At 41.4% G+C, this 26,632-nt stretch overlaps 1 protein-coding gene across 4 annotated transcripts in view; it reads right to left on the bottom strand.

Annotated features, from left to right (window-relative positions):
- Window positions 1-5,644: 5,644 nt before the first annotated feature.
- The window catches only part of XPO1 (exportin 1), a 60,706-nt gene continuing 39,718 nt past the window's right edge, over window positions 5,645-26,632 (bottom strand). For all 4 annotated transcript variants that reach the window (XM_055108354.2, XM_034953220.3, XM_003830870.6 and 1 more), the window contains 17 exons: window positions 26,479-26,598; window positions 24,686-24,814; window positions 23,253-23,411; window positions 21,702-21,899; window positions 20,725-20,863; window positions 20,377-20,558; window positions 20,135-20,291; window positions 19,845-20,008; window positions 18,412-18,546; window positions 16,351-16,534; window positions 15,928-16,034; window positions 13,518-13,712; window positions 11,673-11,841; window positions 10,695-10,829; window positions 10,124-10,283; window positions 8,887-8,983; window positions 5,645-6,679 (listed from right to left, as the gene is read on the bottom strand). In XM_055108354.2, coding sequence (XP_054964329.1) covers window positions 6,533-6,679; window positions 8,887-8,983; window positions 10,124-10,283; window positions 10,695-10,829; window positions 11,673-11,841; window positions 13,518-13,712; window positions 15,928-16,034; window positions 16,351-16,534; window positions 18,412-18,546; window positions 19,845-20,008; window positions 20,135-20,291; window positions 20,377-20,558; window positions 20,725-20,863; window positions 21,702-21,899; window positions 23,253-23,411; window positions 24,686-24,814; window positions 26,479-26,598 — 2,577 coding nt within the window. In that variant the 3' untranslated portion in view covers window positions 5,645-6,532. The remainder of the gene's footprint in view (window positions 6,680-8,886; window positions 8,984-10,123; window positions 10,284-10,694; window positions 10,830-11,672; window positions 11,842-13,517; window positions 13,713-15,927; window positions 16,035-16,350; window positions 16,535-18,411; window positions 18,547-19,844; window positions 20,009-20,134; window positions 20,292-20,376; window positions 20,559-20,724; window positions 20,864-21,701; window positions 21,900-23,252; window positions 23,412-24,685; window positions 24,815-26,478; window positions 26,599-26,632) is intronic.

The raw sequence follows: 26,632 nt of genomic DNA, 5'->3' as shown, positions 1-26,632 counted from the left end.
TCACAGAATTGGGTTTTTGCAGACTTACTTTGGATCCTGAGGCAGACATTCATTGTCCACTCAACATACATTCCCACGTATCCCTTTTTTCCCTGCCAACACAACCCCAATTATTTTTATTTGATTTTTTTTTTTTTTGAGACAAAGTCTCACTCTGTCGCCAAGGTTGGAGTGCAGTGGTGCGATCACAGTTCACTACAGCCTCCACTTTATGGGCTCAAGGGATCCTCCCACTTCCCTAGTAGCTGGGGCTACAGGCGCTCTCCACCACACGTAACTAATTGTTTTTTATTTTTAGTAGGGACAGGGTCTTGCTATGTTACCCAGGCTGGTCTCAAACTCCTGGCCTCAATTGATCCTCCGGCCCAAAATGTTTGGATTACAGGTATGAGCCAACGTGCTGGTCTCACGTTTTTTCAGGTAGCAGTTGAAACCAACCATCATGGTGATCTGGCTTTTCTAGGGCTGGCCATACATAATTGAGTTCCTCCTGATGAAAGGTAAGCAACAATCCTGAGAAACATAGTGGGAGCCCTGTGTCTACAGAAATTTAAAAGGTGGCTGGGCGCGTTGGCTCACGCCTGAAATCCCAGCACTTAGGGAGGCCGAGGTGAGCAAATCACCTGAGGTCGGGAGCTCTAGACCAGCCTGACCAACATGGAGAAAGCTCATCTCTGCTAAAAATACAAAATTAGTCAGGCATGGTGGTGCATGCCTGTAATCCCAGCTACTCAGGAGGCTGAGGCAGGAGAATCGCTTGAACCCGGGAGGCAGGGGTTGCTGAGCCGAGATCGCGCCATTGCACTCCAGCCTGGGATAAGAGTGAAACTCCGTCTCAAAAAAAAAAAAAAAAAAAAAGAAGGCCAGGCATGGTGGTTCATGCCTGTAATCCCAGCGCTTTGGGAGGCCGAGGCGGGCAGATCACTAAGTCAGGAGATTGAGACCATCCTGGCTAACACGGTGAAACCCCGTCTCTACTAAAAATACAAAAAATTAGCCAGGCATGGTGGCGGGCGCCTGTAGTCCCAGCTACTTGGGAGGCTGAGGCAGGAGAATGGCATGAACCCAGGAAGCAAAGCTTGCAGTGAGCTGAGATCGCGCCACTGCACTCCAGCCTGGGCGACACAGCAAGACTCCGTCTCAAAAAAAAAAAAAAAAAAATTACCTGGTCGTGGTGGCTCACGACTATAATCATAGTACTTTGAGAGTCCAAGGCAGATGGATTGCTTGAGCCTGGGAGTTCTACATCAGCCTGGGCAACATGGCAAAAGTCCATCTCCAGTACATAAGAAAATTAGCGGAATGTGGTGGTGCACACCTGTAATCCCAGCTACTGGGGAGGCTGAGGTGGGAGGATCACTAGAGCCCAGGAGATTGAGACTGCAGTGAGCTGTGGTCATACCACTGCAGTCTAGCCTGGGTGACAGAGGGAGACCCTCTCTGGAAAAAAAAAAAAAGAAATGTAAGCAGAAATCTGCAGGATGGGTTCTTTGGGAAGAATTCCCAAAAGAATTCCTAATACAATAAGGGACAAATTCAGCTAACATACCATTTAACCCTTTCTGCCTGAAACATGGTCTTGATGCACAAAGTAATACCCATCTTGTAATGTTTTTAACAATGAAACCTTTTACCCCATTTGCTATTTCATTGTTTAAAAAATTTGATTAAACAGGCCGGGCACAGTGGCTCACGCCTGTAATCCCAATACTTTGGGAGGCTGAGGCAGGTGGATCACCTGAGGTCAGAGTTCAAGACCAGCCTTACCTACATGCTGAAACCCCATCTCTTCTAAAAATATAAAAAATGAGCCGGGTGTGGTGGCGGGCACTTTGTAATCCCAGCTACTCGGGAGGCTGAGGCTGGAGAATTGCTTGAACCCGGGGGTGGAGGTTGAAGTGAGCCGAGATTCTGCCATTGCACTCCAGCCTGGGCAACAAGAGCAAAAAAAATTCCATCTCGAAAAAAAATGATAAAACAGAATCATAAAGTGTGGATCCCTGATGCATCTTTGAACAACAGTCTATGCTCAGACTGCTTATGTGAGAAAAATAAAATGTATTTTTCTTGGCTGGGCGTGGTGGCCTACACCTGTATTCCCAGAACTTTGAGAGGCTAAGGAGGGCAGATCACTTGAGGACAGGAGTTAGAGACCTGCCTGGCCAACGTAATGAAACCCATCTCTACTAAAAATACAAAAATTAGGCTGGGCGCAATGGCTCACGCCTGTACTCCCAGCACTTTGGGAGGGGGAGGTGGGCAGAACACAAGGTCAGGAGTTCAAGACCAGCCTGGCCAACGTAGTGAAGCCTCGTCTCTACTAAAAATACAAAAATTAGCCGGGCTTGATGGCGCACACCCATAGTCCCAACTACTTGGGAGGCTGAGGCAAGAGAATCGCTTGAACCCAGGAGGCAGAAGTTGCAGTGAGCCAAGATCGCACCACTGCACTCCAGCCTCGGCGACAGAGCAAGACTCCGTCTCAAAAAAAAAAAAAGCCGGTTGTGGTGGAGGGCACCTGTAATCCCAGCCACTCAGAAGGCTGAGGCAGGAGAATCCCTTGAACCCGGGAGGCAGAGGTTGCAGTGAGCTGCAGTTGCCACTGCACTCCAGCCTGGATGACAGAGCAAGACTCCTCAAAAAAGTTCTTTTTCTTTAAGCCATTCTTCAGATTTTCGTTACTTGTAACCAAACACATTTCTAACTACTGATTACAGATACTCTTTTTTTTTTTTTTTTTTTGAGTCTCGCTTTTTTTTGCCCAGGCTGGAGTGCAGTGGAGTGATCTCCGCTCACTGCCAGCTCCGCCTCCCGGGTTCAGGCCATTCTCCTGCCTCAGCCTCCTGAGTAGCTGGGACTACAGGCGCCACCACACCTGTCTACTTTTTTGTATTAGTAGAGATGGGGTTTCTCCATGTTGGTCAGGCTGGTCTCGAACTCCCACCCTCAGGTGATCCGCCCGCCTCGGCCTCCTAAAGTGCTGTGATTACAGGCGTGAGCCACCGCGCCCGGCCAAGTGTGTATAACTGTTGATCAACATTTTGAAGACCAGTTATAACAGTTAAATTATTTGCCACAACTCAAATGAACAGCAGAGCACTTTATCACAAACTAACAGTCACCCTGGAATGTACTGTACAGTCAACCTATTCTGTCTCCTTCCATCTCTCCATTCCTATGCCTTTCATCTTTTTATTTTATTTTATTTTATTTTATTTTATTTTATTTTATTTTGAGATGGAGTCTTGCTCTGCTGCCCAGGCTGGAGTGCAGTGGCACAATCTCGGCTCACTGCAAGCTCTGCCTCCAGGGTTCAAGCGATTCACCTGCCTCAGCCTCCTAAGTAGCTGGGATTACAGATGTGTGCCATCACATTGGGCTAATATTTATATTTTTAGTAGAGACGGGGGTCTTACTATGTTGCCCAGGCTGGTCTTGAACTCGGTCTCAAGTGATCCACCCACCTCAGCCTCCCAAAGTGATGGGATTACAGGTATGAGCCACCAGCCCTGCCCTAAATTTAAAAAAAAAAGGGTCTTCCTATGTTGCCCAGACTGGTCTCGAACTCCTGAGCTCCAGCAATCCTCCCACCTGCCAAAGTGCTAGGATTACAGTTGAGCCACTGCACCCCACAGAGATCTCACTGTGTTGCCCAGGCTGCAGTGCAGTGACAATTCATAGGCCCAGCATGCTTTGAACGGCATGCTTTGAGGTGATCCTCCTGCCTCAGCCTCCCAAGTAGCTGGGACTACAGGCATGTTCCACCACTTACCTGGCTCAAGGAATCCTCCTGCCTCAGCCTCCTGGGTAGCTGGGAGGACAAGTGTGTGTCACCACACCTGGACAACTGGGGGTGTATTTGTATCTTATGGGATGGCTATTTGGTGATTTGTTATGAGCAAATTGATACCCTTCTGTTTGTGGAGATTCTCTTGAATCCTTTTTTCCATACACTCCATTTTCTTCTGTTTGGAACTCATGTTTACTTATGGAGTGGTCCTCAAATTTTTAAAAGTTTATATTTTGCATCTTTTTCTCTTTTCCCTCTATTTTTGGGAGATTTCAATTTCTTTTTTTTTTTTCTTTTTGAGGAGTCTCGCTGTCGCCCAGGCTGGAGTGCAGTGGCGCCGTCTCAGCTCACTGCAAGCTCCGCCTCCCAGGTTCACACCATTCTCCTGCCTCAGCCTCCCAAGTAGCTGGGACTACAGGCGCCCACCACCATGCCCGGCTAATTTCTTTGTATTTTTAGTAGAGACAGGGTTTCACAGTGTTAGCCAGGATGGTCTCCATCTCTTGACCTCGTGATCCGCCCGCCTTGGCCTTCCAAAGCGCTGGGATTACAGACGTGAGCCACCGCACCTGCCTCTGCAACTCATTTATTTCTGCTATTCTCTAATTTCCAAAATTCTGTTCTCTTGATGTACCTTTACTGTGGTATTGTTTTTCTTGGTTGCAGAAACCTGTCAACTTTTCTAAGGGTACTGGTGATTGATATTTTTGTTTACTTTTGCCTGTGTAGTCTGTTTTCAACTTGCCTGTTTCCATTTTAAAATTCATATTGAGACTGCCCTTAGATGTCTGATAATCCTTAGTTGTCCATTTACACACCCATTATATAAAATGTACAGGGAAGGCCAGGCACGATGGCTCACGCCTATAATCCCAGCACTTTGGGAGGCTGAGGTGGGTGGATCACCTGAGGTCAGGAGTTTGAGACCAGCCTGTCTAAACATGGCAAAACCCCATCTTTAGTAAAAGCACAAACATTAGCTGGTTGCGTTGATGCGTGCCTGCAGCCCCAGCTTCTCTGGAGGCTGAGGCTGGAGAATCGCTTGAATCCGGGAGGCCGAGGTGGTAGTGAGCCGAGATCACGCCACTGCACTCCAGCCTGAGCAACAGAGCAAGATTCTATCACCCCCACCCCCCCACCCCGCAAAAAAAAAAAAATCAATCTATATCAGAGAGAGAGAGAGAGAGTCTCACTCTGGCTGGAGTGCAGTGGCACAATCTCAGCTCACAGCAACCTCTCCTTCCCAAGTTCAAGAGATTCTCCTGGCTCAGCCTCCCAAGCAGCTGGAACTACAGGCATGTGCCACCACACTTGGCTAATTTTTTTATTTTTTTGTAGAGACAGGGTTTCACTGTGTTGGCCAGGCAGGTCTGGGACTCTTGGCCTCAAGTGATCCGCCCACCTTGGCCTCCCAAAGGGCAGGGATTACAGGTGTGAGCTACCAAGCCTGGCTCCACTCACCCTTTTGAGAAGGCTCATGGCTACTTAGTTTACTTACATTTTTTAAGAATACAATTAGTATTTGTACCAGGTTACATCTGTGTTCTCATTCCAAGGCTAATGTTTATTCTTTGTTACATTTAGATGCTAAGTAGAGTTAGACAAGAAGTGCCCTCTAATCCCAAATAAAGGTAAAATGAGTCAAAATGCCACAGGAGGAATTTGTTTCTTGAGAACAAAAGGTATCTTAGAACATGTTCATTTTACACAAGTGCTGCATTTACTAGGAACAATAACCTTAGAAATCTTGTTTGTAAATCAAGGGGTCCAACTTCATTTAAAATGTTACTTGATGCTTGAACACAAATACCCACTATCATTAATATAGGAATAAATGAGTCAATAAAGGAAAAATAAATGTAAACCAAGTTTATTTTGCTTTTTAAGTAGTGTTCTTAAAGCACTACAGCTTGGTAAACAATGTAAATTAGTATAAGTCATCTCAAAAGCCAGAGTTGTTTTGTTTTGTTTTTTAATGAGTTGTTAAAAAGATGCAGCCTATTCTAACAGGATAAATATTTTTAACCATTTCACTTCGAGTTAATGAAGGCTCACAAATGAGCAACACTCCTCATTGAGGAAAACAAAAAGCTGTTGTCGACAAGCGACAGCACACACACACAAAAACAAAAAGAACTGTGTAAAAATAACTAACTGTGTTCCCATATTTTTGAAGTCGCTTTACAATGGGATGATATGCACATGATCTTGCTGCAATCTTGCCAAAGAGACTTTGTAATACATGTAGTCTAGACAAACGATTCAGTCCAAGAGGTGCTAACTTCAGACAATGCAGCACTATAATCCTTTAAACAACGCAATTTGTTTTACTCATCTTTTCTTCTAGGCTGAAATAGACTAGAAAGAAAATGCTCCCTAATTAAAAATTGGTATTGTTTACAGGAAAAATTGTATAATTTTGCATTAGAATTACAAGTATATGTTCAAATCGAATTTGCCTCCTCCCCCCAGCCCAGCCACAAAAATGGGCATGAAGTAAAATTTTTAAAAATGCCTTAATTTTCAACTTCATGCAAACTAAATAAAGATGACCAAAACAAAAGCTTAAACAATGGAAGGATATTTCACAGAAAATTTCTTATACAAAAAAACACATAAGAAAAAGGGCCACTAGGTGACATTTTAATTTACAAATTGGCATCATTTTGGTCGACAAATACCCACATGCTGTTTTCCTCTGCTAACGAGTTGCAGAGAAAAAAAACAGCATGAATTTGGATTTTAATCACACATTTCTTCTGGAATCTCATGTGGATTAAAGATGCCAGGGACAGACATTTGACGTTTATGTTTCTCTTCATCAGCCTGCCGTAGGGCTAGTTCTCTCTCTTCCAAAAACAAATCAGAAGTGTCTTCACCTGCAAATTCCTGTGAAAACAGATAGTTGAAATGTCAATGCAATAAACTTCAACTTGCAAAGAAAGAAATCATAGATGAGCAATTTCCTTTTTAGAGAAGGAATATAAATTATCCATAAAGTGGCTGGGTTTTAAATTATAGGATAGTGACACAGTATACTACATAGCTTGATGAACCGCAAACCTGTTAACTGGTGGGGGGGAAAGATTACAAAAGAAGCATGGGCCCCGGCATGGTGGCTCACGCCTGTAATCCCAACTTTGGGAGGCAGAGACGGGAAGAATACTTGATGTCAGGAGACCACCCTGGCCAACATGGTGAAACCCTGTCATTACTAAAATTAGCCATGCATGGTGGCACAGGCGCCTGTAATCCCAGCTACTTGGGAGGCTGAGGCAGGAGAATCACTTGAACCTGCATGGCGGAGGTTGCAGTGAGCCAAGATCACGCCACTGCTCTCCAGCCTGGGTGATAAAAGCGAGACTGTGCCCCCAAAAAACAAAACAAAAAAACATGGTGTGATACCTTACAGTAAATAGTCTTCAATGTGATTATTATGCATTGTATGCTTCTACCGAAGTATCTCATGCATCCCATCCCCTAAGTACATACACCTACTATGTATTCACACAAATTTTGTTCTCTTTGTGATAGAGTCTTGTTCTGTAGCCCCAGCACACTATCTCAACCTCTTCCTCCAAGGTGCAAGCAATTCTCCTGCCTCAGCCTCCCCAGCAGCTGGGATTACAGGCACCACCACATCTGGCTCATTTTTTGTATTTTTACTAGAGACGTAGTTTCACCATGTTGCCCAGGCTGATCTCAAACTCCCGAGCTCAGACAATCCACCTGTCTCGGCCTCCCAAAGTGCTAGGATTACAGGCATGAGCCACTGCACCCAGACACTTTTTTCTCTTTTGAGAGGCAGTCTTGCTCTGTCACGCAGGCTGGCGTGCAGTGTTATGATCTCAGCTCACTGAAACCTCTGCCTCCTGGGTTCAAGCGATTCTCCTGCCTCTGCCTCCCGAGTAGCTGGGACTACAGGCACCTGCCACCAGACCTGGCTAATTTTTGTATTTTTAGTAGAGATGAGGTTTCACCATGTTGGCCGGGCTGATCCTGAACTCCTGACCTCAACTGATCTGTCTGCCTTGGCCTCCCAAAGTGCTGGGATTACAGGTGTGAGCCACTGCGCTCAGCTAAAAATTCTTCATATGCCAAGATACCAAGAAAGATGTTTCTCCTAAGGCTAATTAATAACTGTCATTAAATTTAGTTATATTATCATTGTCTACGTAGCTATCAGTTAACTTTTTTTTTTTTTTTTGAGATGGAGTTTCACTCTTGTCACCCAGGTTGGAGTGCAATGACGTGATCTCGGCTCACCGCAACCTTTGCCTCGTGGGTTCAAGCAATTCTCTTGCCTCAGCCTCTCAAGTAGCTGCGAATACAGCTGTGCGCCACCACGCCTGGCTAATTTTTGTATTATTAGTAGAGACGGGGGTTTCACCATGTTGGCCGTGCTAGTCTCAAACTCCCGACATCAGGTGACCCACCCACCTTGGCCTCCCAAAGTGCTGGGATTACAGGCATGAGCAACTGCGCCCAGCCTAGGTAACTTTCATTAGTTTTTTAAAAATTGGCTAATATTTTTACAGTAAAAAAAAAAAAAAAAACCTTTGTATTTTGGAGAAAATATTTAAGAGCTAAGAGACTAATTCTTATTCAACAATCATGGATAAACTATTCATCAACTACTTAGGGTTTCACAGTACTTCCAAATTTCTTTAAAGCAAGATGTTCAAAGAAAAACCCTTCCCAAAAAGAATAAAGCACTGTATAACAGCAGAAGAAAGACATTCTATGTAGTAACTTTCACAAGTTCCCTCAACTAACAAAATTGGTATAAAATTATAAAAAGAACTACCAACGTTTTTCTACCCAATATTCCATTATACATTTAAGACTACCTAAAATGAATTACATTAGTAATAAGTTTATCTGAATAACATCTCAAACATATCTATCCTTATTGGACTTTAGTTTTTCACTGTATTACCAGTCTCAGGTTTTTTGATTAGAGAGATTGTGTAAACGTATTATCTTGAAACCCCATTTATTTGGCATGACAAATCAAGTGATAAAAATTCTACAATGTAACATAAAAGTGGTCACATTTACCCCTAATATTTCTGCAAGAGCAAATAAATACATACCTTTATTTGAACTAGGAAATCTCTTAAATGTTCCTTGAAAGCAGGAATATCTTGATTTAAGCTGAAAAGCCCTGTCACAAAGAGCTTTACTTGAGCACTGCAAATCAAAACACAATGATTAAATAATGATTTATTTTTCCCCCGAGACAGAGTATTGCTCTGTCACCAGGCTGGAGTACAGTGGCGTGATCTCTGCTCACTGTAATCTCTGCCTCCCGGGTTCAAGACATTCTCCTGCCTCAGCGTCCCAATAATGTTTTTTTTTTTAATCAAGAATTTTTTTTTAATTTTTGAGACAGAGTTTTGCTCGTTTACCAGGTTGGAGTGCAATCGCACAATCGCGGCTCACCGCAACCTCTGAAGCTATTCTCCTGCCTCAGCCTCCCAAGTAGCTGGGATTACAGGCATGCACCACCATGCTCGGCTAATTTGTATTTTTAGTAGAGACAGGGTTTCTCCATGTTGGTCAGGCTAATCTCAAACTCCTGACCTCAGGTAATCTGCCCGCCTAGGCCTCCCAAAGTGCTCAGATTACAGGCGTTTGCCACCGTGCCCAGCCTTTTTATTTTTTGAGACAGTCTTGCTCTGTCGCCCACACTGGAGTGCAGTGGCACAATCTCGGCTCACTGCAACCTCTGCCTCCTGGGTTCAAGCAGTTCTCCCCCTCAGCCTCCCAAGTAGCTGGGATTTCAGGCACCCACCACCATGCCCAACTAATTTTTTGTATTTTTAGTAGAAACGGGGTTTCACCATCTTGGCCAGGCTGGTCTTGAACTCCTGACCTTGTGATTCACCCACCTCACCCTCCCAAAGTGTTGGGATTACAGTCATGAGCCACCGTGCGTGGCCCTTTTTTTTTTTTTTTTTTTTGCTTTTTTAAAGAGGCAGGGTCTCACTCTATCACCCAGGCTGGTGTACAGTGGTGCGATCATAGCTCACTGCAGTCTTAAACTCCAGGATGCAAACAACCCTGCGATCATAGCTCACTGCAGTCTTAAACTCCAGGATGCAAACAACCCTCTCGCCTCAGCCTCTCCAACAGCTGGTCCTACAGATGCACACCACTTCTGACTAATTTTTTTGTAGAGACGGGATCTTGTTTTGTTGTCTAGGTTGGTCTCCAACTTTTGGGCCCAAGCAATCCTCCCACCTTAGGCTTCCCAAAGTGCTGGGATTACAGGTGTGAGCCACTGTGCCCGACCAGGAACATTCTACGTTTATTAAAAGGTATATTTACTCTTGTAGGTGAGGGAAGGCCGACTTAAGGAGATTAGCCACATATTCCTGAAGAAAGATTTGGTTGTTAACTGGATTTCCAGGATTTAATGATGTACTTATTTTTCCTTCTTCAACCAAATTAAACATATATGCAAGAATTGATGCATGCATTGTTAAACCTGTTGATAAGAAGAAAATTATTAACTCCAAAATGTAATATAACTATAGATCTTAGCGTTTTTTTTTTTTTTTTTTTTTAGACGGAGTCTCGCTCTGTCACCCAAGCTGGAATGCCGTGGCGCGATCTTAGTTCACTGCAACCTCTGCCTCCTGGGTCCAAGCCATTCTCCTGCCTCAGCCTCCCGAGTAGGTGGGATTGCAATCACATGCCACCATGCCTGGTATTTTTATTGTATCTTTTATTTTTTTATGGTATTGTTAGTACAGACAGTTTCACCATGGTGGCCAGGCTGTTCTCGAACTCCTGACCTCATAATCTCCCCGCCTCGACCTCCCAAAGTGCTGGGATTATAGGCGTGAGTCCCTGTGCCCGGCTGGCACTTAACATTTAAATCGTATTAAATTCTTACCAGCAGTATGTGAAGTGTCTGTCACAACAGAAAAGATATGCTGGAGAATATCACAAAAATAAGTTTGATAAAAACTCTGAGCTGCAGCTTCTTCTTGTGCAACATTTTGTAAGAGTGTAAAAAGTATCTGTAAGCCTAAAAGACATAGAATACCAATGGAAAGTTACTACAGACTGACAGCACTCATGATAGTATTTAGCTCTTATCAAAGTATTCTGAATCTAACCCTGTTCTCCCTTTTTTTTGGGATGATGACTAATAATTACTTGCATAAGGTTTCTTAAATTAATAATGGAATACAACTATATCCAATGCTGGCTTACTTATAAATTATAATAAGTTGTGTGAGAGCTAAACTGTGAAGATGTAAAGGCATAAAGATCATATAATGGCCTTTGGAGACTTGCGGGGAAGGGCAGGAGGGGGTGAGGGATAAGACTACACATAAGGTGGAGTTCATACACATGAGGGATAAGACTACGCATAAAGTAGAGTTCATACTGCTCACATGACAGGTGCACCAAAATCTCAGAAATCACCACTGAAGAACTTATTCATGTAACCAAAAACCACCTGTTCCCCAAAAACTATTGAAATAAAAAAAACCTCATGAATATTTTTAAAAAGCCTATGGGAAAAAAATTACAATCTAAGTTATGACTATTACCACCCTTTCACCATTTCTGAAAGCTTAGCTGATTCTATATGAACTTCTACAACATCACTACTCAGTAGAACTTTGTATTACACAAACCAATTATTACTAGGCCGCTCTCCCCATAACTCAATTCTGCCTATGGACTCACTTGGAGTGGAGTGGAACAGTTGATTAAACTGCTTATAGGATTTTCTCAGAAGTTCATATATGTAATTCATACACTCAAAACTCTGAACAAGTAATACCTTCCTATGTACAATTAACGATATTTGTATTTTTGGATTGGCAGGCAAATGAATAAAAGAACATCTTTTATTTACCCGTATCTGCGACATTCCTCATAGTATGTTTGAAGGCCCAAATGATGGAATCCAAAACAAGTTTAAACTGTGTAGGTGGAATAGCAAGGAATGCTGGGAAACAATGAGAATTGACAGCCTGAAGTAGTAAGAAAAAGTTCGTTCTGTGTTCAGGATATTCTTCAAAGTCCTAAAAATAAGTGGTGGAAACAAAATAATGTTTCAGTGTCTTTGTTGTGCTAGACAGGAGGGGAAAAGCAAGGCTTAATCCAGTATAAATATTTGGAGTTTTCAATAAACCACAGAAGATAGAATGCCTCCTGAAAGGTAAACCCAAGTAAAATACAATCCACCTCTCACGGAAAATGAAACTGTCCCGTTACACACATGAGTTATCAAATTGAAGGAGAAAGACAACCTTTTTAATAGAGAACTCATCAAAACCATTATTACCATAAGACTACTACTATCACTTTTGTTTTTAATTTGAAACCACCACTACAGATTACAAAAAAATTTAAGTTACCGTGTAAATGTGTCCACTTAACATATCTTTTATCTCTTTTTTCTTTTTTTTTTTTAAACAGTCTCACTCTGTCACCCAGGCTGGAGTGCAGTGGCACAATCTCGGCTGACTGCAACCTCCGCCTCCTGGGTTCAAGTGATTCTCCTGCCTCAGCCTCCCGAGTAGCTGGGACTACAGGCATGTGGCACCATGCCCAGCTAATTTTTTTTTTTTTTTTAAGACAGAGTCTTGCTCTGTCACGCAGGCTGGAGTGCGTGGCGTGATCCTGGCTCACTGCAAGCTCCGCCTCCCAGGTTCATGCCATTCTCCTGCCTCAGCCTCTCCGAGTAGCTGGGACTACAGGCGCCCACCACCACACCCGGATAATTTTTTGTATTTTTAGTAGAGACAGGGTTTCACCATGGTCTCCATCTCCTGACCTCGTGATCTGCCCACCTCGGCCTCCCAAAGTGCTGGGATTACAAGCGTGAGCCACGGCACCCAGCCTAATTTTTGTTTTTGAGTAGAGATGGGGTTTCACCATGTTGGTCAGGCTGGTCTTGAAATCCTGACCTCAGGTGATCCACCGGCCTCGGCCTCTCAAAGTGTTGGGATTACAGGCGTTGAGCCACCACGCCTGGCCATTTTTGTATTTTTAATAGAGATGGGGTTTTGCCACGTTAGGCAGGCTGGTCTTGAACTCCCGACCTCAGGTCATCCGCCTGCCTTGGCCTTCTGAAGTGCTGGGATTACAGGTGTAAGCCACCACGCCCAGCCTATTTTCTCTTGTTAACACATTTTTCAGTTTCTTATAAGCATATACTACACTTTTATAATTGAAACATGCAGACTTACTTTCTCATTTATTCAAACGAATTAATACAACTACGTTCATAAAAGGATGCCCCGACCTATGAGGTTTCAATAAATGCTACATACCATGTGAATGCTAAAATCTGTTTTCCATATTTACTTTTTACCAATCAAGATTCTGTGTAGTAAATTCTTCTTCTTGGAGTGCAGTGGCGCAATCTCAGCTCACTGCCACCTTGAACTCCCAGGCTCAAGTGACACCCCCACTTCAGCCTTTCGAGTAGTTGGGACTACCGGCGCATGCCACCATGACTGGTTACTTTTTGAACTTTTTGTAGAGATGAAGTCTCACTATATTGCCCAGGTTGGTTTCAAACTCCTGGGAACTAAGTTCTTGAAAACCAAGAAAGTATTTCCCTAATACACAAGTTTAAATATTTAAACTCCAGGGCATTAAAATTATGTTATATCCACAGACATACTTTAGCTTTCAAGAATTAAGGTTATCCTGCAGAATTTCCCCCTTACATAACTGAAATATTACACACCTTATTTATCATATTCAATGTGCATTCAAAAACAGCATCAAATATTTGAGGTATTTCAGCTGTTATATGTCCCCCTAACTTGTTGACAATTATGGCCATAGTACTAAGCACTTCTGGTTCTCTAGCAGCTGGGACATTTCTCTGATAATCAATGAGAACTGCATCCAACAGAGGGGGAACAAAATTTTCAGCGACCTGTTGGGGAGGGAAAAAAAAGTTATGTTTTAATTTAGGTACATGGTGACTATTTTAAACAACAAGGTTATTCCTGTCTATGAGATGTAGCATGATCATCTACTGAAAACAGGAAAATCTTGTGTTTGTATTAGGGTTTCCTACGTTAAAACAGTTTTTAGCAAAAGAAAGCAGGAAATCACAATGGGTTGGGAAGTCTCATGGACACACTGTCATTCAAGACTTTTTTTTTTTGAGACAGTCTCACTGTCACTCAGACCAGAGTGCAGTGGCAAATCTCTGCTCACTGCAACCTCCACCTCCCAGGTTCAAGCAATTCTTGTGCCTCAGTCTCCTGAGTAGCTGGGACTATAGGTATAGCACCATGCCCAGCTACAAAACTCTTACAATAAGAAAAGTGAGGCTCAAAATTCAGTGGGTGTCTCCAAGTTAGGTGGCAGAATCAGGATTCTACGTATACTGTATATGTAAGATGGCAGCAAGCGAGCCCTCAATAATGTCTTTATTTTTGAGACGGAGTCTTGCTCTGTCACCCAAGCTGGAGTGCAGTGGTGCCATCTCGGCTCACTGCAAGCTCCGCCTCCAGGTTCGCGCCATTCTCCTGCCTCAGCCTATCGAGTAGCTAGGAGTACAGGCACCTGCCACCACGCCCAGCTAATTTTTTGTATTTTTAGTAGAGACGGGGTGTTTCACCGTGTTAGCCAGGATGGTCTTGATTTCCTGACCTCGTGATCCACCCAACTCAGACTAATGTTTTAATCTAATGAATGCTAACTGGTGAGTATTTTCACAAGCAGAAATAACATCAATCAATTACTCTCAGAAAATAAGAAAGACTATGGATTTCTATTATTTTTTTGAAACTGAATCTTGCCATGTTGCCTAAACTGGACTTGAGCTGGGGTGATTCTCCTGCCTTACCCTCCCTGGTGGTTGGGATTACAGGTGCATGCTACAATGCCCAGTAAGATTTTCATGATTCTAAGTAAACTGAGTTATACTTAAAGAGTAACTTCTTCTTCTTTTTTTTTTTTTTTTGAGACGAAGTTTCCCACTTGTGGCCCAGACTGGGGTGCAATGGTGCAATCTTGGCTCACTGTCACCTCCACCTCTGGGGTTCAAGTGATTCTCCTGCCTCAGCCTCCTGACTTCAAGTGATCCACCCGCCTCGGCCTCCCAAAGTGCTGGGATTACAGGCATGAGCCACCGTGAAAAGCCAAGACAAGGAAAATAAACACAATGTTTCATGTGAACAAATATCCCAAACTTTAACATTAATGTTACTTACAGAAGATGATACCCTTTGTATTATTCCCACTGTGCTCCTGACACGTGCTCAAGCTTCTTGTAAATTACAAACATCACAATTCCTTCAATACATCTTACTTTCTGCTTTCAAATTTTAAATACAGTTCTGTTCACATAATACACATGTTCAGAACCTTTCGATATTTAGGTTAGCCAACTTAAGTATTCCACAAGAATTATATTCAGAACAAGTTTACTGAAAAGTATTTCCTTAACAAGAAACAATACTGAAATTTCAAAACTATGAAAATAACTAGCACACTTGTAAAAAAAAAAAAAACCAAAAAACAAAAAACCAACACTATTCCAAGTAATAGTAGTATTAGAATAGAATTTTTTGGAATCTCCCAAGGCTCAATTGAATAAAAAGAATGAAACGATACAGTTAAAACCTAAAACTAATTCACAATTTTACAAGTTGAGGCATACGCAGCTGGTTTTTATTACTGAAAATGATTTCCTTTTCTGCAAATCATTTAGGAAAAAGGGTGTAAAAAAGACTTTCAGGCCTTTAATCTGGGAAGCAATCACTTTGCTAAAGAGGTAAAGTAATGACAACTTTGTAGCTCTAGCAATTGTTCTAAAAATCAAGAGGAATGCAAAAACTGCACCGGTACTCCATTAACTAAATCCTCCTAACCTATCTTTGGAAACATAAAATGACCCAATTTTCTTAGCTATCTTGTTACATATCACCACCCTTCGCTACTGATTAACAGCAGTTTCTTCTGAAGATGGAATACAGCTATGAGTATATTAACGTAAGGACTACAATAAATAAAATGCCATAAAATAACCACAAAGTTGATATGCTTTAAATTAGCAAAATGCACATAATAGAGTATAGCATATTCCATAAAACACAGCATCAACACTAGAAATCAAAAGCAAAGCATCTCTCACTTACCATCTGTGGATCATTGGATCGGCTCACCCAACCAGATATTAACTTTAAAGTTTCCCTTTTTACAGTTCGCATACTTCTAATCAATGGTTGCTTTGTAACCATTTCACCTACAAAATAGAATCAAATGGAATCTAATTTTACCACTAAAATTATACAGTGGTACTCAGGTGTACATTACATGCAATTCCATTTTACCATTAAAAAGTTTAAAGCCAAAAGTTCACAAAATGTATTGGGAAAATAAGCTTTAAGACTAATTTTAAAAGGGAAAGGTACACTTAACTGTTTTCAATATGTCTAGGGTCATTTGGGAAATGGGAGGTCTGATTTAAATCTGTAAAACACATCAAATGTTTGACTTAAGGCAGTAGAAGAGAAGTGGTTTGTTTATACTGCATTGTGTAAGAAATCAGAATCACCTACCATTAGCTTGGATAGCTGCAGAAATATTTTCACTGAGGCACTTGTATACATTAAGCATATCTAAATAAATTCTTCCAAGCTGAATTACAAAGGGGTGTCCAACAGCTTTGCAGGCTCTCACATTTGTTTTCAAAATGCTACCAAGCTGCTTGACTGTTTCAGGATCTTTCAGTATATCCACATTCTTGGAGGAAAAAAAGCAAATTCCATTTATCATATAAGAATTATCCACGGCTGGGAACAGTGGCTCACGCCTGTAATCCCAGCACTCTGAGAGGCCGAGGCGGGCGGATGATGAGTTCAGGAGATCGGGACCATCCTGGATAACACAGTGAAACCACGTCTCTACTAAAAATACAAAAAAAATAGCCAGGCGTGGTGGCAGCCGCCTGTAGTCCCACCTACTCGGGAGGCTGAGGCAGGAGAACAGCGTGAACGCTAGAGATGGAGTTTGCAGTGAGCCGAGATCGCACCACTGCACTCCAGCCTGGGCGAAAGAGCAAGACTCCATCTCAAAAAAAAAAAAAGAATTATCCATCATAATGGCCAGGCGAGGTGGCTCACACCTATAATCCCAGCACTTTGGGAGGCTGAGTCGGGTGCATCACCTGAGGTCGGGAGTTCAAGACCAGCCTGACCAACATGGAGAAACCCTGTCTCTACTAAAAATACAAAATTAGCCAGGCACGATGGTGCTTGCTTGTAATCCCAGCCACTTGGGAGGCTGAGGCAGGAGAACTGCTTGAGCTCGGGAGGCAGAGGTTGCAGTGAGCAGAGATCACGCCATTGCACTCCAGCCCGGGCACCAAGAGTGAAACTCCATCTCAAAAAAAAAAAAAAAAAAAAAAAAAATCCACATAATTACCAAAGCAAAAGCCATTACACTTCCCTTACCCTAAACCATATTTATAATCCCAAATGGTAAAAACGAACACAAAAGCCTTTTTGTCTACATCTACTTAAGAATGAAGTAATATAGTTCTATTTTTTTTTTTTGGGACGGAGTCTCGTTCTGTTGCCCAGGCTAGAGTGCAGCGGCGTGATCTCGGCTCACTGCAAGCTCTGCCTCCCAGGTTCACGCCATTCTCCTGCCTCAGCCTCCTGAGTAGCTGGGACTTACAGGCGCCCGCCGCCACACTCAGCTAATTTTTGTATTTTTAGTAGAGACAGGGTTTCACTGCGTTAGCCATGATGGTCTCGATCCCCTGACCTCGTGATCCGCCTGCCTCGGCCTCCCAAAGTGCTGGGATTACAGGCATGAGCCACCACACCCAGCCTATTCCTATTTTAATATCAAATGAGAATGGAAATTACAGTTTTGTTTTTTTTTTTTGAGACAGTCTTCCTCTGTCACCAGGCTGGAGTGCAGTGGCATGCTCTTGACTCACTGCAAGCTCCGCCTCCTGGGTTCAAGCCATTCTCCTGGCTCAGCCTCCCGAGTAGCTGGGATTACAGGCGCCCACCACCATGCCCGGCTAATTTTTGTATTTTTAGTAGAGACGGGGTTTCACCATGTTGGCCAGGATGGTCTCAATCTCCTGACCTAGTGATCCACCCGTCTCGGTCTCCCAAAGTGCTGGGATTACAGGCGTGAGCCACCGAGCCCGGCCCAGATTTTTCATTTATTTTTTTTTTTGAGACAGAGTCTTGCTCTGTCGTCTAGGCTAGAGAACAGTAGCTCAATCTCGGCTCACTGCAACCTCTGCCTCTTGGGTTCAAGTGATTCTCCTGCCTAAGCCTCCTGAGTAGCTGGGATTACAGGCATGTGCAACCACGCCCAGCTAATTTTTGTATTTTTAGTAGAGACGGGGTTTTGCCATGTTGGCCAGGCTGATCTCGAACTTCTGGCCTCAGGTGATCCGCCCGCCTCGGCCTTCCAATGTGCCAGGATTACAGGCGTGAGCCACCACGCCTGGCCCAGATAATAAAATATACAAAGACACACATAAAAGCACTTATGGATCACACATACATGTTAAAAGGCTTGAATTCAATACATTTGTAAAGAACACGTCTTGTTAAATCCCATGAAAACTTTTAAGAAAAGGTAGAAATACTTACTTTGGTTGCCTGCTGGATTATACTATCCCACACTTGATTAGGGAGTAACATGTACTTTTCTATCAAGTGTTCTTGTACTGTTTGATCTGTTTGTGCACCAATCATGTACCCCACAGCTTCATAAAACGTATGAACCTATTTTAAAAAGCAGACATTTTAACGTTTATGTTATACACCCTAATAAGGAAAACCACACACAAGCAATTCACAAACATCTTGAAACTGATTTTGGCCCAGGTGCAGTGGATCACTCCTGTAATCCCAATACTTTGAGAAGCCAAGGCAGGCCAATCACTTGAGGTCAGGAGTTGCAGACCAGCCTGACCAACGTGGTGAAACCCCATCTCTTCTACAAATACAAAGAAATTAGCCAAGCGTGGTGGCAGGTGCCTATAATTCCAGTTACTTGGGAGGTTTGAATTGCTTGAACCTGGGAGGCAGAGGTTGCAGTGAGACGAGATTGCAATACTGCACTCGAGCCTGGGTGACAGAGGAAGACTCCACCTCAAAAAACAAACAAACAAACAACCCAAACTGGCCAGGCATGGTGGTGGCTCACGCCTGTAATCCCAGCACTTTGGGAGGCCGAGGCGGGCAGATGATGAGGTCAGGAGTTGGAGATGAGCCTGACCAACATGGAGAAACCCCGTCTCTACTAAAAATACAAAAACTAGCTGGGCGTGGTGGCAAGCACCTGTTAATCATAGCCACTGAGGAAGAGAATCGCTTGACCCCAGGAGGCAAGGCTGCAGTGAGCCGAGATTGCGCCACTGCACTCCAGCATGGACGACAGAGCGAAACTCCATCTCAAAAAACAAACACACACACACACACACACACACACACACACACACACACACACACACACACACACACACACACGCCCCCCCCAAAACAAAACAAAACAAACAAAAAAAACACCTGATTTTGTTTGTTAGGAATAATTTTACATAGGACAACAGCCTAACAATCTTCTGGTCAAGAATCTGTCTCACTATGAAAAATTTAACCAGGCTGGGCGTGGTGGCTCACACATATAAAATCATTTTGGGAGGCTGAGGCAAGCGTATCGCTTGAAGCTAGGAGTTCAAGACCAGCCTGGGCCACTTGGCAAAACCCCATCTCTACCAAGGGGGGGAAAAAAGGTTAGCTGAGTGTGATGGCAGTGCATGCCTGTAGTCCCAGCTACCCAGGAGGCCGAGGTGGGAGGATCACCTGAGCCTGGGAGTTCAAGGCTGCAGTGAGCCGTAATTGTGCCACTGCACTCAAGCCTGGGCAACAGAGTAAGACCCTGTCTCAAGGAAAAAAGAAAGAAAATTTAATCAGAAACACTTCTATTGGATCCAGTAGTTGCCCTCCTATTTCCACTGATACATACAGATTGATACAAGTGTTACTTTCTAAAAATAACATATGCTCAGTGCTTAACATACCTGTTGAGGCTGAAGATCACAAATAATAGTGTTAATGTTGTTCAAAATTTCATCAATAAATGGCATCACTTCTCCAACCTGAACCTGAACGAAATGCCTGCGGCATTTTTGGGCTATTTTAATGAAAGTATCACAAGCCATATCCTGGACTCCATCATGGGTCTCTAACAAGACAAAAACATTCATTTATTTTGTCCTGGACTCCATCATGGGTCTCTAACAAGACAAAAACATTCATTTATTTTCTTCAATAAAAATAAAAGCAAAATATAGTAAAGAAAGAGATTTACCATGCATGAATTCGAACAGCTTGTTAACTACAGTCTTCAGAAATTTCCAGTGAGCTCTCAAAAAACGTGGATATTGACCTACTATGTACATGATATTTGATGCAATAATAGCTTTATTATCTTTGCCTCTTTTCTGTTCACATAATCCTAATAGATCCTGTAAATAAGACAAATTTGTATTATTTATTGTAACAACATAATACTTATTTAGCAATTCTAATTCATACCTATCCCTTGCATACCTTTATAACAGTAACAAGAAATCGTTTTTCGTCCTCTTCATGCATTGCTCCACTAATGGAGCCTATTGCCCAACACAATGTATTCAAATTTTTCCATGACCACTCTGTACCATTCACTTGATTGTGAAGCTTCTCTGTCATTATTCTTTCTGTATCTACATAATCCAGATGAGTAAGATAAACTACAAAGAAAAACATGGTTTCAAATGCAAATAATGAGCAGAATTTTATTGATGAGTAACAATACATTTAGAAAATATTTAGAAACTACAAGTACATTTCCTAAAATGTATTTCCACCCCAGAATAGATTTATAAAGGTAAAGATTAACAGTATTTATTAACTTACCCAATGTTTCCCTCATATTCTTATACAAATTTATGGAATCTGTATCCTTCATGAATTCTCTCACAACTTCTCCTTGATCATTCTCTACAACCAATACTTCCTCTGGTTTAGCCATTCGACTAACCATTAATAAACGGACCTATACTCAACAATATATCAATCAAGAAAAAAATCGTTAGATCACTGAAATCATTAGTGTAGAAGCTTAAAAACAAACAAAACCAAAAAAACCACAAGCCAGCCATGTGTAGGGATTCATGCCTATAATTCCAACTATTCCGGAGGGCCGAGGCAAAAAGAACTGTTGTGGCCAGGAATTTGAGAGCAGCTTGAGCAACACAAAATGATACCCAATCTCTAAAACAATAAAAATACTGGGGCTTAAAGCACAACAGAAAAAACTATGTAAATATAAATGAAGTAAAACTAAAAAATTTAAAATTAGCTAGGCATGGTGGTGTGTGCCTGCAACCAATTACTTGGGAGGCTGACACAAGAGAATTGCTTTAGCCTAGGAGTTCAAGATTGTAGTGAGCTATGACCATGCCACTGCACTCCAACCTGAGCCACAGAGCAAGACCCTGTCTCCAAAAGAAAAAATTTTTTTTCACTGTAATTCTACAAAAATGGCTTTATAATTATTTAAGTGTGTTTTAATGTGATTTTTTTTTAACCAACTTCTGTTACAGGAGTTTCCTGTGTCTCATTCCTAGACTCTGGTTTAGTAGATTGGCAGGTGGCCAATGAATTTGCCTAACGAAATCACAACCAATGTTGATACTGAGAGAAGGACCACACTCTTGAGAATCAAGGTTCTAGACTCAACTCCTTTCATGTTCTAGTTTTCCACACTCATGGAGAAGTTGTTGGGTTCTCTTTTTATAGCTAATTTATTTACACAGATTAGAAGTATTTGGATTCAGACCTCAAAACCACAGTATGCAACAGGAAGAACACTCAACCAACCGCTCTGTTACCTTGAATAACATGGGCAAATATAGCTGTCTCCTGGGAGGAACATCAAAATGTTGACTTCCAGAAAGCAACGGAGAGGCAGATGTAGAGAATGGACTCTCTCTATACAGTTCAGCAGCCAAATGATTCCAGTATTCAAGACAAATTTTAAAGATTTCAGTTTCTTCTACTTCAGATACCAACAACATATAATGAAGGGCCTACACAGAAGACCAAAACTATTAAAATAATTCTTAAACATTACCAACTTCAAATTGCTTTTCACTTGTTACACCTTAAGGGAAAATAAAAATTCATGTTTTATTCATCACAACTCAGATTTCAATACTTATCAAATAGACAGCAAACTCTGGAGTAACTCTGCTTCTTCTGACATGCCCTAAAGCACTTCAAAAATCTCTCACATAGTAGTTGATCAATACGTATTTTTATCATGTCTCCTAATGGAACGATTTATTTAAAAGGCCTTGGGTGCCAATAAGTGGTATCACAACCCAAATGTACCATCACAGAGGAAAGAACAAACAAAATACTGAATATTCATACAATGAGAATATTCTTCAGACATGATAAAAAGTGAGGTATTGATACAGGTTACAACATGGAAGAACATTGAAAACACAACACCAAATAAAAGAAACCAGACACAAAAGGTCACATGCATGATTCCCGTTATATGGTATAATCAGAATAGATATATCTACAGAGACAGAAACCAAAATAATGGTTGCCAGAAGTTGGGGAGAGAACAAAGGAGAAAGTGACTGTTTTATGGGTAAAGGGTCACCTTCGGGTGATGAAAATGTTTTGGATCTAGGTATTAATGGTTGTATAACATTGTATATATACTAATATGCCACTGAATTGTGTGTGTGTATATATATATACTTATGTTTATATATATATATATATACTTAAGTTTATATATATATATAGAGAGAGAGACATTTTCTTCCTTCAGACAGAGTCTTGCTCTGTCACTCAGGCTGGAGTGCAGTACTGTGATCTTGGCTCACTGCAACCTCAGCCTACTGGGCTAAAGCAATTCCTGTGCTTCAGCCTCCTGAGGAGCTGGGATTACAGGCATGTGACACCACGCACAGCTAATTTTTTTGTATTTTTAATAGAGACAGAGATTCACGATGTAGGCCAGGCTGGTCTCGAACTCCTGCCTCAAGTGATCCACCCACCTCCGCCTCCCAAAGTGCTGGGATTACACGATGAATTGTATATCTTAAATGAACAAATGCATGTTATTTGAATTAAAACTGAAATTTTAAAATAAGGTCTTTGAAATTTTACCCTTAGAAATGATATAATAATTAGTAATTTAATTTTGATTATAAATTTTTAGTCCTAGCTTTATGGAGAACATAAAATCAGAAAACTGGGCTTATAACTGTAATTCAGAATTGAGAATATATATAATGTACTGATCAAATATTAAGTAATCAGAAATCTCAAAAGGTACATACATTTTAGAAAAAAAGCACTTTTAAGAGTTATTAGTAGGCAGAGCAGAATTTTAGGAGCAAAAGCTCCACATATCTTACCTCCATAAGAGTTTCCCTGAGATTTAATCTTTTTTCTATAAGTTGATCATGTTCCTTAAGAAAGGTGCAGAGAAACAAACTGAGATTTTGAATGAAGTTCTGTTCATCATCTTTTCCATTTGAGTATGCAAGTCGAATATTGGTATTTAAAGGAAGCATCTGTAAATTTTAAAAGGGACGATCAGTTCGCATTTTATAAAACAACAAAAGACACTTATATTTTATTATTTTTTTGAGACAAGGTCTCACTCTGTCCAGGCTGGAGTGCAGTGGTACGACCAAAGCTCACTGCAGCCTCCACCTCCTAGGCTCAATCAGTCCTCTCACCTCAGCCCCTCCCGAGTAGCTGGAACCACAGGTATGTGCCATCGCACTAAGCTTATTTTTAACATTTTTGTAGAGACGGTATCTTGTTATGTTGTCCGGGCTGGTCTCAAACTCCTGGCTCAAGCAATCCTCCCACCTTAGCCTCCCAAAGTGCTGGGATTAAAGGTCTGAGCTATTGCACTCAGCCAACACTATTATTTTTAAGCCCTAATATCCCAACACCCTTTTGCTAATATTAAACCACATACAGAACTCCTAGGTCCAGTATACCTATTCTTATATCTCTAGGACCTAGATTTTGACTCTTCTCAAATAAATTAAAGGCCGCTATCACAGCCTTTAAATTTTTCTAGTATTGGACTTATCCCTTTCTCACTGACATTGAAAAATGTAAAAATAATCAATTCATTCATTCAGATCACAAACATACATAGTAATCTATCTTTCCTTGTTTTTTAAAAGAGACAGGGATTTACCCTGTCATCCAGGCTGGAGTGCAATAGTGTGACCATAGCTCATTTTAACTTTGTATTAATAGGCTCAAGCGATCCTATTGCCTCAGCCTCCAGAGTAGCTGGAACTACAGGTGTGCAACACCACAGCTAGCTATTTTTTAAATCTTTCGTAGGGATGGTCTGGTTATGTTGTCCTGGCTGGTCTCGAACTCCTGGCATCAACTGGTCCTCCCATTCTGGCCTCCCAAAGTTCTGGGATTACAGTATTAACCACCATGCCTGGCCATGAACACAGTATTATGAATAACCTTCTAGATCATTTAATAGATAACCAATCAAACTAGGGCTGAAAAGAATTCCTTCAGACACAATGTTAGGAACAAGTCCCAGGTTTCCCACTGTCTGGTCAGGTATCTCCCAAAAGACCAAGCTCCTAAAGTGTGCAGAAATAAATTACCACAACACACCCCAAACCTGAATTTTAAGAAATTTTTGGAAACATCATAAAAATTTGTAGCTTACTACAAATTTTATGTAATAAAAGATTATGGCTTATCTTTGATACGTCGTTCTAAAATAACTCATTTGGAATTTGGTATTTTCTAAGGCACTAAAATTATTCAGCCAATTTTCAAGATAGTATTATATTACCTGCTTTAGTTGCATCATTGTCAGAGTAAATAGCGTTACAAATTGTTCTTCATATTGGCTTACACTCACACCAGCAATCTCAGTGAGGCACTTCAGAGAGACATTTCGAAACATTGGAACATTCAGGAACTATTTAAAAGGGGGGAGGGAACCATAAAATTAATTGGCCTGATACACACTTTACTTAAAATTCACAATTAAAAGGAAAAAGGCTTTAACAATTAAATATAGGGGTAGACGTCAAAAACAGGCCAAGTGAATGAACATATTTTATCATGCAGATATACTGAGAGGGAATTTTATTGCCTACTCAGTATACAGTAAATGCTTCAGGAGCAAACTTTTTTTGTTTTTTTGAGACAGAGTCTCGCTCGCCCAGGCTGAAATGCAGGGGCTTGATCTCGGCTCACTGCAACCTCACCTCTTGGGTTCAAGCGATTCTCCTGCCTCAGCCTCTCAAATAGCTGGGACTACACATGCATGCCACCACGCCCGGCTAATTTTTGTATTTTTAGTAGAGACAGGGTTTTGCCACGTTGGGCCAGGCTGGTCTCGATCTCCTGACCTCGTGATCCGCTCACCTCGACCTCCCAAAGTGCTGGGATTACAGGCGTGAGCCACAGCGCCCGGCCTAAACTGCTTTCTTTTGATGTGTCCTAAAATAACAAGGCTCCTTAACAACTTTCCTAGAATCTGTGATATGACTTTTAGGAATGTTATACTTTCTGTGTAATTACACAGGACCTAAAACTTGTGATTGCTTAGAATTTTGGGAAATGGTCAATATATCTAAGAGTAATAAGAATATGGGAAAATTGGCTTATATATTCTATTGTTGAGAAGATAAACAGTTATCGTCTGTGGTTGGAAATCAGGGGGCATTAAAACCTTAAAATTAAACATACCTAATAATCTGGTGATTAAACATTAAAATATTTAAATAAATTAATGTTTGGACAATTGCATAATATCTTATGTCTGAGAATGTTCTCTGTAGGACTGTTGACAATAGAAAGGTTTTTACATAATTAAGCAATAAACTGATCATTCAAATACTATAAATCCATATTATGTTACCAAACTAAACTACGAAGTTGAAGAGGTCAAGTTATAATGTTCCAATTAGATACTTAATTTATTCATTATATCAGTCAAGAAAACATCTGAAAATATAATACAACCAACTGGTAACAGTGATTATCTCTGGATAAACCACTGTAGAACTTTACTTATTTTGAGACAGGGTCTCGCTCTGTTGCCCAGGCTGGAGTGCAGTGGCACGATCTTGGCTCACTGCACCTTCTGCCTCCTGAGTTTGAGATTCTCCTGCCACAGCCTCCCGAGTAGCTGGGACTACAGGCATGCACCACCACGCCTGGCTGTTTTGTATTTTTAGTAGAGACCGGTTTCACCAACTTGCCCAGGCTAAACCATTATAGAACTTAAGCCATAACATGGTATCAATTTTAAATTATCAGTTAAAAGATGAACTTTTCATTTTTCAGAAATAGCACTTGACTTACCTCACTGTAACTTACTCAACTAAAAGCAATATAATCAAATCCATTGTTCAAAATGAATTCATAAAATTACATGGTCTAAGTGGCAGAATCAGATTTGAAACTCACTTTAAATAATTTACTAGGTGTGAATATGGGAAATTTCTCCTGAGCAGCGTCCTCGTGTTAGAAACAAGGTTGAATAAGGTTTAGAATGCAGAGATGAGAGCTTTACATGTGAAAAGAATATATGTGGCTATCCGGTGACAAATAACTGAAATGTATTCACTATACCTTATAAATCAATGTGCTGATTAATTTGGTCTCAAAAATATATCCCAGGGGAATCCAGTTCAGAAATCTGAGCAATGTTTCCAAGGTTGCATGTACAAGTGGAGCATTTTGAGAATTTTCCTATAACAAAACACACTTGTAAATAATTGCTTTC

This window comes from Pan paniscus, chromosome 12 (assembly GCF_029289425.2).
Source record: "Pan paniscus chromosome 12, NHGRI_mPanPan1-v2.0_pri, whole genome shotgun sequence".
NCBI lineage: Eukaryota > Metazoa > Chordata > Mammalia > Primates > Hominidae > Pan > Pan paniscus.
This window is presented reverse-complemented; position numbering and strand designations above follow the sequence as displayed.